The sequence below is a fragment of the Talaromyces stipitatus genome, genomic scaffold (assembly GCF_000003125.1).
Source record: "Talaromyces stipitatus ATCC 10500 scf_1105507295549 genomic scaffold, whole genome shotgun sequence".
NCBI lineage: Eukaryota > Fungi > Ascomycota > Eurotiomycetes > Eurotiales > Trichocomaceae > Talaromyces > Talaromyces stipitatus.
Genome location: NW_002990117.1, coordinates 2786985 through 2802244, shown reverse-complemented (window position 1 = coordinate 2802244; position 15260 = coordinate 2786985). Strand labels below are relative to the sequence as shown.

The following is a 15260-nucleotide window of genomic DNA, read 5'->3' as shown; positions in this document are numbered from 1 at the left end:
TACTCTGCATTCTCCTTGCAGGACTATGAGCAAATGTAGGTATTCGGAGCAGTACAGAGTCACAATGGGACACGGTCAGACTCAAAGACAGACTCGTCCCGCATTCTCGATAGTGATCTCTGTTGTAGTAGATCCCGAAGCGCATGTCCCTGACCGAGATCTATCCTCCACCTCTGCGTTGATACATCTGCAGTATCACAATCACAATACCAGCTAAGACAACTGAGCCCGCATAACCCACTATTAGTTGACAAGAGCGATACAAGAATAGCTTGTATCGAATTGTTTCCTTCTGTTGTAGACCGAGAAATGAGAAGCCAAATGAGACATCCCATGAGTGGGTCACATCTAACATATTGGTCTAACCAGAAACGACTAGCGTCCCCCGGAGCGTGACCCGTGGCCTTTTGCCAACCTCAAATTCCACGACGTCCCCATTCACTGTTACATCTATCGATCATCAGTTTTTCCTTCTCGTCACTCCTTTGCGGTCAATTCATATAATAAATAACAATATAGACTTGCTATAACAATGGTAAGCAGTCACCGATACATCATTGGCCCATGGCATCCATAGTGTCCTCAGCAACTACAGTTGAAGGGGTTACAGACGAACCATCGCCCGAAGGAGCAATTGAGAACTATCCATCGCTAATTGATCTATGTGCATACAGGCATCCCCCCGTGCTTCATCTCCTCTTGCATCCGGCACCGAATCTGGCCCAGACAGCAAATCCGCCATATCTGGGGGTGCCGCCGTCTCATCTGGCTCGGCCGCCAACCGTCCTTCATCACCTACTCCCCCCGGTGGTCCTCGTACTGCTCTTCGTCGCCGGGCTGCTGCCGACCACAAGGAATCGCTGCGTAATGCGCGGCCAGCATCTACCCGTGCTGCTGGTGCCGGTGGTTCTTCGGGGACTATGTTGAAGCTCTACACTGATGAGAGCCCTGGTCTCAGAGTTGACCCTGTCGTTGTTTTGGTATTGAGTTTGGGATTTATCTTTTCTGTTGTTGGATTGCATGGTATGTTTCTTTAAAAAATTATGAGGTATATGGATGTTGGGCTGATGTTTGTGCAGTTATCGCCAAGATCACTCGCAATTTCTCTTCATAAATAACGATAATACTCGTCGATTGCTTACCAATCACCGAACGGATTATTTACGCCAGGCCAGTCCGTTCTACCATACTTCTTGTTTCGCAGATATTACCTCATCTGCTTCACACAAATACCCCTTTTTCTCGATCCCACTTTTTCCGAACCTTCTTGTATCCGATTGAAATACCATTCCCTGGCGCTATTGTGGCGAAGCTTTTGTTCTCGTAAGATCATGAAGCTTACAGCCTGTTTCTCTTTTGTCTGCTGCACAAAATTCATTCAAGCAAGTCATCAGCCACGGTGGGAAGGGAAGGAAAGGAAAGGAAAATTACAATCTGTATTATATCGCATGAATTCCATTAATGGAGTTGTCCTTTCTGCTCGTTCTCTCCGCAGATGGTTGAAGTGGTCGAATCTAGAACCTTACACAGCGCGCGAACTCTTGTATGACCCCCAAACGCAATCACGGCAAACAATTTCATAATGCTGGTACGTGAACAACATGACGATATATCATAGGTCATAGAGCTTGATAAGGGAATATGAGTCCGGCGCCTGATAGGAAATTAAGTGCGAGGGGAGTGGCTGCCAGAAATACGAGGCTGCATCATTCCGAGCGCCCATTCTTATCTCTCTATCTTGCTCGAGTCGGCCAATCAGTAATGAGTTAAGACATCACGTGACTATACTCTCTGATAAGAACGATCAATAGCCAATCAAAACTCTCACTCCACACTGTCAGGGATGATCTGCAGCCTCAGGCCCACAACTCAGTTTTCTTAGCTTCATAGACAAACTCACCACCAGCCCAAAACTCCCTCGACTAATTCCCCGGACCTCGACGCTCGTCACACGATGACTCGATCGCAATGACAAATCCTTATCAGCAGCGTATTCTCGATCTGGCAATTTCGAGACGTTTGTCTGCGTCTGACTCGTCGGAACTCGCCGTAGTATGAGCGCTCTTACTTTAGCCAACCATGGCTATCTGCATGCTTACCAGTCTTCAAATCATCTTAATTAATTTATTGCGACTATGATCTTGTCTTTATGAAGTATGCCTGCGATTTCGGAGTCTGGCTCCGACCAGGGTCTTAGTGTGGGAGCTAGCTAGCTACCTGGCATATATATCAGTCCTCCGTCTTGATATCGTCCAAGCATGTTACTTCATTCTGCATTATTCTAGTTCATCAGCAAAGTCAAAAATGGCCGAGGCTCACTTTACTGCTCCTCTCAGCCAGGGCTTTGGCTACGGTATCGTGGTCGGCCTGGGATTCGCCTTTGCGTTGTTGATGATCTTCATCACATGGGCTTTGAAACGATACCAGCATGAAGTCCAAACCTCAGAAATGTTCTCCACTGCTGGTCGAACTGTCAAATCTGGTCTGGTGGCGTCGGCAGTTGTCAGTAGCTGGACATGGGCTGCAACTCTCCTACAATCGTCCACTGTCGCCTACGAATACGGAGTATCTGGTCCATTTTACTATGCAGCTGGTGCCACAGTACAGATTCTCCTTTTTGCGACTCTGGCCATTGAATTGAAACGGCGTGCACCCAATGCTCACACTTTTCTCGAAGTTATTCGAGCTAGATATGGCACCGTGGTGCATTGTGTGTTTATCGTGTTTTGTCTCATGACTAACATTCTGGTGACGGCTATGCTGTTGACTGGAGGATCTGCCGTGCTCAATGCATTAACCGGCATGTCGACACCGGCAGCCTGCTTCTTGCTTCCCATCGGTGTGGTCTTGTATACTGTCTTTGGCGGAATTAAAGCAACTTTTATTACTGACTACCTGCATACTATTGTCATTGTCGTGATTATTTTCACATTTGCGTTCAATACATATGCAGTGAGCCCCACATTGGGATCACCTGGCAAGGTGTATGATATCTTGACGGCAGCTGCCAAAGCTCGCCCAGTGGATGGCAACTCCGGTGGTAGTTATCTGACCATGCATTCTCGCGAAGGTGGCATTTTCTTCGTCATCAATCTGGTTGGTAACTTTGGAACCGTCTTTCTGGACAATGGGTACTATAACAAGGCCATTGCCGCTAGTCCCGTCCACGCATTCCCCGGATACGTTATCGGGGGTTTGTGTTGGTTCGCTATCCCCTGGCTCTGCGCTACCACTATGGGGCTGACGGCGCTCGCTTTGCAGGGAGATGCGCTCCTCAGCTCAACTGACGTCACTGCTGGTCTTGTCTTGCCGTATGCCGCAGTGCAGATGATGGGCTACGGCGGTGCGGTTGCTACAACATTGATGGTCTTTATGGCCGTGACTTCTGCGTTCTCCGCGCAATTGATTGCTGTCTCTTCGGTGTTTACATATGATATCTTCCAAGCATACATCCAACCATCAGCAAAGGGCAAGAGGCTTGTGTGGATTTCTCATATGGCCTGTGTTGTTTATGCATTGATCATGGCTGGATTTGCTACGGGTCTCTATTATGCAGGTGTCGGAATGGGATACTTGTACTTGCTTATGGGTGTGATCATCTCGTCCGCAGTTATCCCTGGTTCTTTGAGTCTATTGTGGAATGGCCAGAATTGGGTTGCAGCTGCAGTGTCGCCTCCACTGGGTCTAGCTTGTGCTTTGATAGCATGGTTGGTAACGACTAAATCGCTGTATGGTGAAATGAACGTCACCACTACCGGATCCAAGTATGTTTCCCCCTAACGTTCCTTTCCCTTGACCCCGACTAACATTTTTCAGCTACCCCATGCTTGCAGGCAACGTTGTCGCCCTCCTCAGCCCGCTCATCTTCATCCCCATCCTTACTCTTATATTTGGCCAACAAAACTACGACTACGAATCAATGCGCAACATCCGCAAGGTTGACGACTCCGACGTCGCCGCAGACGCGCACGTCGATCTAGAACTGATCCCGGGCGAAACAACTAACGCACAGGACATGACCGAAGAAGAAACCCGAAAACTCAACCGAGCCGCTTTTTATGCACGCACACTCACCGTGATAATGACATTGTGTTTGCTGATTTTGTGGCCCATGCCCATGTACGGATCAGGGTATGTCTTTAGTAAGAAGTTTTTCACGGGCTGGGTTGTTGTTGGCATCATTTGGTTGTTTTGCACTGCGTTTGGAGTGGTGATTTTCCCGTTGTATGAGGGCAGGAATAGTATTGTGTATACTGTTCGGGCTATGTGGTTGGATGCCACGGGGAAGAAGAAGCCGGTCAATGCGATTCATGTGGACAGGGAGGAAAGTGGTGGAACATCGCGAGCGTCACCGACGCCGGATGAGAAGTTGTCTGTCAAGACTTGATCTGACTTCGATCAGTCTCGGAATACTTACGCTAATGCTATGCTATGCTATGCGCCAATGAAGCTAATATACATGTTCTATATTCTGTTCTATACCTTTATACCTATAATCTCCTCCACATACTCAGCCGCATAAGGCACCACATGCTCACTATGTCCTACAACGACCAGTTAGCACACCTTTCCTCAACTTACACCTAAGAATCGTGAATGGGAAAGACGTACCAATAGAAAAGTCATGAGGAATCACAACACTACTCTCATCCCCATCCACACTCGGATCAATCCTAGCCCTTAAATCCAACACCTCCTTTCCAAACGCCAGTGGGCCGTTCGGGTCACAATATTTGTATATAAATGCATCTCGTAACTCGTTGTTGACCCAGTGATCATTTACGCCGAAGAAGATGCGGATTGGGAATTTACCCTGCTGATTTTCTTGTTGGTGATGAGATGCGATAGCTCGGAGAGCGGCTTCCCAGCGGGAGGTTTTGATTTCATCGAATTCATGTTGGGCCAAGTATCTGGAGTGTACATCAGCATATAGGCTTCCTTTGGGGCATATGTGTTTGTACTGGGGAGGCGGGGAGAAATACAGAGCCTGGGCGACGCCATTCCTACTCCCAAAGAACATGCGAGTAGTATGCAAAGCTTCTGAGTCCGATGGGAATGCAGTAAGATATCTCACAACTGCATTGGACAAGCTGTATGGGAGATTGTACACGGCTTTTGCGATGTAGGATATTATGCCCGGAAGATATCTCCATTTCACTATGCCCTATTTTTTCGACTGTCAGATTCTTTCCATTTTCGGAAACACGAAGAGGAATAGGAGGGAAGTACAGCTGCTTTAACTCCCCGAGGACTTCTGGCTATATCCGGAATTGGTGGGAATAGATGTATGTTTCCTATAATCTCATAATTTTGCTGCTGATCCTTGGTAGAAGATGTATATATCCGTTTCATCATCTCTGCAATGACAAAGGTGCCGAATGAATGTCCGATGAGAATCACTTTTGCTTTTGTCTGTTTTTCTTCGGTCTGATTGATATAGTCCTGTAGCCGCTCAAGACTGTAATCGACTTGCTCTGCGATGTCGTATAATTTATGACCGCCATTGTCATATTCCAGAGATGAATGTTCTGTCTCGAATCCGGCGTAGGAGCACCCTGCAATATTGAATTGTATTGATGATGCATGGTTGAGGGTCGAGTGTAGTAGTAACAAGAATCGGGCATAGTATTCCACTAATCCGGGATTCCCGGGGAGAAAGAAGATGTGATAAGGGGATGGGGAAGGGGATGGAAGACATATAAAGTCTCGACAGTGATGTCTGCTCATTTTATTGTATTTAAAAGTTGTCTGGTGTTTAGGGAAGATGTTAATTAGACTAAATTGTCAATGGTTGAGTTGCTTAGTGTCTTTGCGGCGGGTCCATTTTTGAGGTTGCCATAACGAAGCTACTTATCGAAAAGAACGAAGTCAACCACAATGGCCGAATCAAGTAAAACGAAACCGAAATAACTATCAATTTCATTTCAATTGAAACGTGAAAATAACTAAGGGTAAAAATACCAGGAAAAAAAAAGGAAAACTGAGTCCACGCTTCCAAACTCCTTTCAACCGAATTCCTAACTGCCGCGATCAATCTACTTGTATACATGCCCAGCATCCTGATTCCCTCCTGACGCCACAGGTGGACCACTCGGATATCCAGCCGGGGGATGTTGTTGAGGTTGATATGCATATTGAGGTGGTTGTGGAGGCCCATATGCCGGACCCCATGGCATGCCAGGTGGAGGTTGTGTTCCCGGGTTGATATCAGGGCGCATACTAAGAATCATGTTAGAATGGCAGATGCAAAGCTGAGAGGGTAGTGGAAGGCGAACCTTAGATCTTGACTGAATCCGCATCGGTAACATCGTACTTCCTACATATTATTAGGTCGGTGGCGCCACTTGGTGACTGACGAACTGACCTTGTATTTGTGTGTCGATAATGGAATCAGAGGCTATTATGTGAATGTCAGATGGCCGAGGGCTTCAAGTACGGATGATAAGAGACATGAATATTACTCACAACGAAGCAAACTGTGAAGAATGGCCTATCTAACTGATTAATAGATTGTTCAAAAAGCCAGGAAAAAGGCAGCACTTACCATCTCGTCTCGCAATGAGCATCCCAGTTTCCGCCTGCAGAGAGTAAGTATCCCGAACAAACTGAGAGCAATAGCCGACTAGGTCAAGATGAACATACAGTTCCGACACTGTGCTCGTACATTCTCATATCCTTCAAGTCTTGATTGGAACTCTGTATCAATGTAATTAGCTTCGATACCTAGCTGTTGTTTCACGGCCTCGAATCGAGGTATGTCGCCAGAACTCCGAACGAATGTAAACACACGGAATAGTATTACCATGCATTCCAAATGTAATGCAAATCGCCATGATTGCGAAGTTTAATATCTTATACGTTTGCAATCTAATTTTTTGAAGTATGAATACAAAGGAGAGTTTTTTGAGGTTGAATGTCTAATATGGAGGTTGAAGTGAGAGACCAATGATATGCAGCTCAGAATGTCAGAAGCGCTGTGGCGCAGCTACTTGGCGCTCACATGACGTTCAGACATCGATTCATTTTTTTGGACAGTTATTTCTGTGTCAATTATTTAACATCTTGGTCATGGACAATTCGTTTTCATAGAATACTGCATAAATCATCAAGTAGCAGTGGGGGACTAGCAATGTTCTGTAAAGGGACAGAAGTGGAGGCGTGGGTATCCGGATTACATATCTAACAACTATTTCAACACAAACACACACATACAACGGTAAAGATGAGAATGTTTTCCACAAGCCACTATCCTAAACGCCGACACGGCCGGGTATAACGCATCGTTTGTTTCCGTCCCATAATCACCTGGATCTCCTACAGAATGTTCTTGCTACCGCAGATCGCACATTTCGGAGGTTTGACGGTGGGGATATCATTGGGTTTTGAAAAGAAGGATAGCGCAGTGACCGAGATAGAAGTAGATGAAATGTTTCGTCTCTGGCGTTTCGAAGTATTAGTGGAGGGACTATAACAAGATAAGACAAGTCGAATGGACGAAGAACTAACCATGCGTTACAAAACTGCCAAAGTTGCGACCGACTATGCAATGCCATGTTGCGCCTTTGCGTGAGTCGAACTGTAAAGCGTCAGGTCAGGTCAAATGGATAAGGTGGTATGGTGTTTGCCGACCTCTTTCTTGATGTGTTGCGCAATATCCTAGCAGTGAATACGTAAGCATCTGACCTCAAATGAGATAAATTTATCTCCACCCGTAGCAATATACCTTTTCCATGTGAAATTTCTCCATAGCTTCCGTTGCTACTCAAAGTTAGCTTTCCCTGCCATCTTCAAATGCGCAGTTTTCGATTTCCGTACCAACTTCAATAGCCTCCTGCTGCATATCCTCGGTCTATGATAATAATCAGTCCATCAATAACTTATCTCTTCCAACTTGTGGTGTCGTATGCGACGTACCATATCGACCGATCTGACATGGACTGCATCAATGTTCGTCAGTCGTAATGTGTTTGCTTTGGAGTCTCGCATGAGGTGAGGTGTTTATGACTTACCCGCCAGCTTATCCTGCTTCTCTGTCGCCATGGTTGATCGCAAAGAGAGTGGTAACTGAATTCTGGAAGTATGTGCCGATGGAATAGAGACAAGAAGTGAGTTTGTTTTGGTGTCTTCACTCGGACAATATGGGATTATCGGAGACATTATACGCTAGTCTGTTTGGGGACAACAAAGGCAAATTCTCACCGCTTTTGAGGACGGCAGAAAAAATTATTATTTCTCCGGTTTTTTCTGATCTTGAACTTCGTTTTCTCTTCTCCCGCGTCGTTGTCGGCGCCCGCGATTCTTTTCCCCAAGCAAATTGAACAAGATGGAGAATACCAGAGTGTTCGTCTCTGGCATTCCTCCCACCCTGTCGAATGAAGACTTGGGAAAACACTTCTCTTCTCGCTTCCATGTAACGGATTCTCATGTTATCCCCAATCGTCGAATTGGCTTTGTGGGATTCAAAAATGCAGAGATTGCAAAGGAAGCTGCTAAATATTTCAATAAAACTTTTCTAAGGATGTCCAAGATATCCGTGGAAATAGCTCGTCCCGTGAGTGTTAAATTCTTTGCCTGCCTTTTTTCCATCCGAGCTGACGCATGATGAATTGCAAGGTAATTGTATGATCATGTATGTAGCTAACCATAGAGCAGGCTGGAGAAAGCAAACCTACAAAGAATAGGACCCATTCCGACCATGATAGCACATCCAATGCTAGTAACCTTAAACGGAAGCGCGATGAAACCTCAAAAGATGATCCTAAACTTCAGGAGTTTTTGAATGTGATGCAACATTCCTCAAAGACAAGGACCTGGGCCAACGACGATATAATTTCTGCTGCTCCTACCATTATAGACTCGTCGGAGCCCGCGATTGTCAAAACAAATGACGCTAGTCAGGACAAACCATCTCGACCGGTTAAAAAGTCTAAAATGGACGAAGTCGAGACTCCACGCCCGGCTTCAAAAACACCAGCAGTGCCAGCCGCCCAAGGTGGGGATGAAGCACAACATCAAGATGACAACGCAGACAAAGAAGCCTCCGCAGAAGAAGATCAGCCGAAGTCCGACATGGATTGGCTTCGTTCGAAAACGAGTCGACTGTTGGGTCTCCTGGATGAGGAAGAAGAGACCGCGTCAGGCCCGCAGCCTCCTGCATCGGCTAGTAGCACTGTTGAACCTATTGAAGAAGATAGTGACGAAGTTGAAGAGGCCCCAGTTGCAGAAGAACCTGCCGAAGAGAAGGACTATAATGCCGATATTGAACTTATTCGCATTTCCGGTCGACTCTTCCTTCGTAATCTCGCCTACGATGCTACCGAAGCAGATTTGGAAACCCTCTTCGCTCCATTCGGAAAGATAGACGAGGTGAGTCCATATATCTTTCATTTACCCCGGAACAATCCGAGATATTCGCTCGCATGATGATCATCCTGATAGGGACATCTGATATGCAATCATATGTGATGTGAACAGGAAAGAGTATTTTAGTAGATGCCTCTTGGAATCTGAAGAGCACAGAATATATCCAACTCTGCTTTTTTTTTCATGACCATTTTGGTGATCAGCGACTTACATTTACCAGATCCATGTTGCCTTCGATACCCGCACAACTTCCAGCAAAGGTTTCGCGTACATACAATACGTTGATCCTTCATCCGCAATTGATGCGTACAAGAACCTCGACGGAAAGGATTTTCAAGGTCGCTTACTTCATATCCTACCGGCATCTGCTAAAAAGTCATATAAGATCGATGAATACGAATTATCCAAGTTACCTTTGAAGAAACAGAGACAGGTCAAGCGAAGAATGGAAGCCTCTTCGTCTACCTTTAATTGGAACTCTCTGTATATGAATGTAAGAGACCTCAGCCCAATCATCAAACGAGCCATACTGACTTATTTCAGTCTGATGCAGTCATGTCATCCATTGCAGACCGACTTGGCGTTTCAAAGTCGGATTTGCTCGACCCTACGTCTTCAGATGCTGCTGTTAAACAGGCACATGCAGAAACACATGTCATTCAGGAAACGAAGGCTTACTTTACCGCCAATGGAGTAAACATAGACTCTTTCAAGCAACGCGAGCGCGGTACAACTACAATTTTAGTTAAGAATTTTTCTTATGGCGTCAAAGTAGCCGATTTGAGAAAATTGTTTGAGCCTTTCGGACAACTAACCCGGTTACTTATGCCTCCCAGCGGAACGATCGCTATAGTTGAGTTCGCAAAACCTGACGAAGCCTCAAAAGCCTTCAAGGGACTTGCGTATCGAAAGTTGGGCGATTCTATTTTGTTCCTCGAACGTGCGCCGAAGGACTTGTTCGAATCACCACCCACAGGATCGGCCTTGATCTCAGGAGTCGAGGGACCGCAAGCTAAGGACCAAGGGTTCTCGGCTGCGGATACATTCGCCGCGGAAGACAACGAGCCTCAATTGCCTACATCGACACTGTTTGTCAGAAACTTGAACTTTTCTACAACCAGTGCACGCCTTACAGAAGTCTTCTCATCTTTGGATGGGTTCCTGACAGCTAAAGTTAAAACCAAAACCGATCCGAAACGACCGGGAGAAACACTCAGTATGGGCTTTGGCTTTGTCGAGTTTCGGACTAAGGAGCAAGCCCAGGCAGCTCTGGCTGTTATGGATGGTTATACTCTGGATCAACATAAGCTTGTGGTAAAGACATCTCATAGGGGCATGGATGCAGCAGAAACTAGACGACAAGAAGACAATGCCAAGAAAGTGGCTGCAAGAAGAACCAAGATTATCATCAAGAACTTGCCATTCCAAGCCACCAAACATGACGTTCGATCCTTGTTTGGCGCATATGGACAGCTTCGGTCCGTGCGAGTTCCGAAGAAGTTCGATCGTTCAGCTCGTGGTTTCGCTTTTGCTGATTTTGTAAGCTCTCGCGAGGCAGAGAACGCCATGGATGCCTTGAAGAATACCCATCTTTTAGGCCGAAAGTTGGTGCTTGAATACGCCTCTGCAGAAGCAATTGATGCCGAGGAGGAGATTCGTAAGATTGAAAAGAAGACTGGACAGCAATTGGATAGGCAAAAACTGCAAAGTCTTACTGGAACAGGAAGGAAGAAGTTTGTTGTAGGGGCAGCAGAGGACGAGGGTTAATAATTGTCTAGAGCCTGCCGATAGGGTTGAATACAGGGAAAAAAGATGGTCGAAAGTCGAAATTCTGCGAGTGCAGGTTGTCGTATCCCTTGCGTGGCGGATCTCATTCGCATATGCTCCTTCAACACGTTCTCCTTCATTAGGGCTGCTGCAATATGCACTACCTGCAGCGAACCTCGTGCTTCCCGCCTTAGACAACAAATCCAGGCACAAATCCGATGTTCCCATGTTCCTCCTTATCCGCGTACTCCTGAGACAACAACCACGTCCTTCGCACTTCTATGTACCTTGAACACGGACACAGATCAGGATTATAATGTACCTGAATGACCTACATTCTTGTCAGTTAGCCTTTAATTTCCGCAACATTCTTGCACGACAAGACTTTGACTGATTGTTGGCCGACTGACATTCCTCGACCGCCATCGCCACCGAGCGTCAACACCACACCACCATCACGGTATTTTTATGTTCTTTATACTGATATCTCAACGCTAAATGGCCTCAGTATTGGCTGAAATTCTCCGAGTGGTCCTTGACTGGGTCGTGCCGTCTGGTGACCCCTTGCTTGGCTCAGTATCTCGAACATTATGCCCTTCTATGTGAGCCCTAATCAAGGCAGTAAGGACAAGCAACTGTCCTAAGGTTCTCCTCTCCAGTTCTTGCAAATGGCCGGCCCTGAAGTCACGGTCCCGCCTCCGTCGCGATCAGAGAGCGGGTATACTCTAAAGGGGAAGCATGTATTATCAGACAGTCCTTTAGGTGTAGTAGGGTTCTTATGGCCCATCTTGGCCAGCCCTTTGACAGGATAATAGAGAATGGTCTACTATAAACACCATCTTTTCTGCTCTGGCATTCGCACATTCTCTTTCCCAGTTTCCAACATTCTCTTGTAGCATTTTACGTTCTTGACATCTTTCCTTTCCGTCGAGTGTGTGTGCCCTCTTTGTGATGTGTATGTGAGAGGCCATTAGCATTGTGACTGGACCTCTTACTCTTCTTGTTTGGAATTCCAGTACCATTCTTGCGAAGAACGACGCCCTGGTCCACGCCATGGCTGACTGGCAAACCGAGTCCTTCGCACCCCAAACACAATCGTCATTTGATAGGGTTGGAGGAGGAAGTACTCACAGAGCTCTCCAACACACCTCAGGCAATGCACAATCATACGCTGATGGTACCATGCATGGAGATGCTGGCAGTCGCGGTGATCCTCTCCAGTTGGCTTTGAAGTATCCTCCTGCTCCTATCCCTTTCCATCATTCGATATCTAGTACCAGTCTCCATGATAGCCATGTTCTCGCAGCGCGTTTGCAGGCCAAGAAGCTGCGACGGCTTCAGTCAGCGGCTCATTCGATGCCAACCATGCGTCCGAAGCGCAGCTATCTAAAGTCTCAAAAATACCTGGAGTATAGAGCACGGCCGCGTCGTGATACTGGCAAGGATGGAGAGCCAGTTTGGTCGGATGCATTGGAAGATGCGTTTCAGCAAGGTGAGCATAAACCACATCGTCCGCGTGCGTTACGAATACTGATAATCTCCAAATGTAAAGCCTTAGAAGCAAACCCTCCCATGGGCCGTAGGAAGTGGTCGGAACGTGGCAAGTCATATGGACGTAACGAGTTGATTGCGGAATATATCTACAAGTTGACTGGGAAACGGCGTACAAGGAAACAAGTCTCAAGTCACCTACAGGTGTTAGATTCTTTCCTCAAGGGTGACCCTGAATGTAAGTGGTACTAGAGTACAATCATGACTAGCTTGCTCATTATGTCCAGGGGAGAGACTTGTCAGAGAAAGACCAGACGCGCCCAACTCGCAACCTCCAATGACCAATCCCGAATATAGGACGTCTATTGATTATCAACTTTCACGAAGTTTCAATAGCCAACCACATTCTGCATGCCCTGACTATAGCGCTTCTTCTCATACATACAATGGAGATCTTCCGACTCCTATCACACTGGGATCCAACATATACGATACTAATTCTCATCTAATCCATGCCTTCAACTTCGACATGTGGGTTAGTGCACCGCAGCAGACAAACCGAATTGACAAAGCGTTGCATGTCTACACCCGTCTCCAGGGGGATCAACACCGACCGGTAGCACTCCCCATGCCTCTAGAGAACCTGGCAGGATGGCGCACGTCTTTTCCTTATCTTTCCTCCCTCGTCGACGATCCCACGTCTTCATTGGACTGTGACATAATCTTGCTAGAGGTGAACCTTCAGCTTATGACTGACTTTCCACCTACCGGCTCCCGGTTAGGTATACAACTCGACCTTGATTTCTCCCATCCTACAATGGGAGACGTGTCTCTTGTCAGTCAGATGGAAGACTGGGCTTGTAGCACGCTTCTCTACGAAGGAGGACAAAAGATGCAAGAAACCTACCACGATCTTCAAAAGGCATCATCCACAAAAGTCAAACCATTCTTCGAGTCGTCATGGTGGGCGAAACTGTTCACTCAGTTAACACAAGAGAAACAAATGGCCAAAAGCTCCGGTCAGCCAGAAGCTCCCCTGGCCGCAGATGATCATACAAGACAGTTTTTCCGGTCCTTATCTGCTATTCAGGAGTTGACTGCTACGCCAAGTAGTCATCGTCACATGTCGAATAGTTTCAATACCAATCCACAGGGAGGAGATGATCGTAAGCGAATGGCGATCCTCCTGTGGAAATTTCGTCAAACACGGCCTGGGGAAGTTGGTACTACGACTTGGAGACGTCTTATTCCTCCAGCTGGGCGTAGTACGACTAATAGCCCACGGGCGGCGGCAGCAGCAGGTATTGATCTACCACCTCTTGCATTGGAGTCGTTGCTATCCAACAAGCCGCAAGACAGTGTCTATCATGGCAACCCTCATGGTAACCTGATACATCATCATCATCATCACCACCATCAGCAGCAGCAACCCCAAACGGCGGCTAGTCTGCAACAACAGTGGCCGGTATACACAGACCCTCAAGATAGCGTCACTAATATGTTCGGTCCCCAAGGGTCATATGACTTTTTGAGCGACATCAATAAAGCGGACGATGGTATAGTGGACAAGACATCAGTGACGTCGGTACTCGATTCGTTCACTGGTCTTGCGCCGGAGAGTACACAGGGCGGTAGTATAAATATGTCTTCTGCAGGCGACCCATTATTCAACGTTCATGATCTTTCGCTATCTTCTCATTCACATCTTTCGGGATACAGTCTTGGTGGGCATGGTAATCAGTACATGCCATCACAGACCATTCATGACAGTAACAACAATGTCCTGAACTCCATCTTCGGGACTACAGCACCATCTATGCATGGTATTTCTCATACACAGGCCCCTTCCATGTGGGAATCACAGGGAACAGGCCCATCTCTTCATCACGATATCAGCACTGAGAACTATGGCCATCTACACTTTCCTTCGAGCAGCCACCATCACCATCACAACCCCTACCATCATAGTCATCACTCCCATCATCATCATCAAGTACCAGTTTCCCGTGAACATCAGAACAGCAGCTTGGAAGGGATGTTACCTCCTGACGAGTTGATTGGCAAGCTCGTCGGCAGTGCCAACCCCGGTGATAGTCATCTAGGAGGAACGACTACTGGAAACACACGGTATCCAGAGTCTAATGCAGTCGAAACCGTGTAATGATTCAAGATTCTAATGATCTTTCTTTATTCTTTTTCTTTTCCACTTCATCTTCCATGTCTTTTCTAAAGGATACTTATTTTTACTTTTGATGGCGTTCAGAGCTGAAACAGACTCGGCAATATCATTTAAGTAATTTTCACATACGTTCTTCTTGTGTCTTTTTCTACTCTACTTATTTAAAAAGCCGGGGTTGGCTTACCAATTTTGAGGAGGTCAATACATCATTTCATCTACGTACAGTATCGAAAATCTGAGTAATCCGGACTTCTTAGGGTTACGTATATCACGAGCCACCTCTTCTACACCCAGATCGGTGGCTAATAATGAATAATCCTACGCAACCCCCTTCTCTAACAGAGTTGCAAAAACTTTCCACTCCCTCAAATTATCCGTTATAACGTATGATGGGCCCCATCGACTGTAAACCCAGAAACAAGAGGGAAAACTGCAAGTCCGATCATCAACGAGTTTAGCC

The 15260-nt window shown here is 46.5% G+C and overlaps 6 protein-coding genes across 6 annotated transcripts, besides 3 other annotated features; 4 read left to right on the top strand and 2 right to left on the bottom strand.

The window, feature by feature from the left end:
• The first annotated feature begins 455 nt into the window (after positions 1-455).
• On the top strand, positions 456-1532 carry TSTA_018890 (translocon protein Sec61beta, putative). Its single transcript, XM_002484012.1, has 3 exons — positions 456-535; positions 675-1023; positions 1080-1532. Exons 1-3 carry the CDS (start codon positions 533-535, stop codon positions 1112-1114), a joined length of 387 nt encoding a protein of 128 aa, XP_002484057.1. The 5' UTR covers positions 456-532; the 3' UTR covers positions 1115-1532.
• Positions 1402-1426: a microsatellite.
• A 772-nt stretch (positions 1533-2304) lies between the features above and the next one.
• On the top strand, positions 2305-4480 carry TSTA_018880 (urea transporter (Dur3), putative; the record flags this gene model as incomplete). Its single annotated transcript, XM_002484011.1, has 2 exons — positions 2305-3764; positions 3817-4480. 2 exons carry the CDS (start codon positions 2305-2307, stop codon positions 4385-4387), a joined length of 2031 nt encoding a protein of 676 aa, XP_002484056.1. The 3' UTR covers positions 4388-4480.
• TSTA_018870 (uncharacterized protein) lies at positions 3835-6869 on the bottom strand. Its single transcript, XM_002484010.1, has 10 exons — positions 6643-6869; positions 6545-6578; positions 6466-6490; positions 6365-6397; positions 6276-6316; positions 6048-6219; positions 5230-5748; positions 4983-5164; positions 4612-4910; positions 3835-4544 (listed from the first exon to the last, which is right to left on the bottom strand). Exons 1-10 carry the CDS (start codon positions 6803-6805, stop codon positions 4477-4479), a joined length of 1536 nt encoding a protein of 511 aa, XP_002484055.1. The 5' UTR covers positions 6806-6869; the 3' UTR covers positions 3835-4476.
• A 207-nt stretch (positions 6870-7076) lies between these two features.
• Positions 7077-8124, bottom strand: TSTA_018860 (dynein light chain type 1, putative). Its single transcript, XM_002484009.1, has 7 exons — positions 8010-8124; positions 7915-7937; positions 7816-7849; positions 7724-7758; positions 7630-7656; positions 7507-7576; positions 7077-7437 (listed from the first exon to the last, which is right to left on the bottom strand). The coding sequence occupies exons 1-7, from the start codon at positions 8038-8040 to the stop codon at positions 7373-7375; spliced, it is 285 nt and encodes a 94-aa protein (XP_002484054.1). The 5' UTR covers positions 8041-8124; the 3' UTR covers positions 7077-7372.
• Positions 8125-8274: 150 nt separating this feature from the next.
• TSTA_018850 (pre-rRNA processing protein Mrd1, putative) lies at positions 8275-11512 on the top strand. Its single transcript, XM_002484008.1, has 4 exons — positions 8275-8551; positions 8653-9366; positions 9584-9856; positions 9907-11512. Exons 1-4 carry the CDS (start codon positions 8324-8326, stop codon positions 11128-11130), a joined length of 2439 nt encoding a protein of 812 aa, XP_002484053.1. The 5' UTR covers positions 8275-8323; the 3' UTR covers positions 11131-11512.
• Positions 11513-12183: 671 nt separating this feature from the next.
• Positions 12184-14798, top strand: TSTA_018840 (transcription factor AbaA; the record flags this gene model as incomplete). Its single annotated transcript, XM_002484007.1, has 3 exons — positions 12184-12622; positions 12683-12859; positions 12909-14798. 3 exons carry the CDS (start codon positions 12184-12186, stop codon positions 14780-14782), a joined length of 2490 nt encoding a protein of 829 aa, XP_002484052.1. The 3' UTR covers positions 14783-14798.
• Positions 14015-14040: a microsatellite.
• Positions 14558-14613: a microsatellite.
• Positions 14799-15260: the final 462 nt, after the last annotated feature.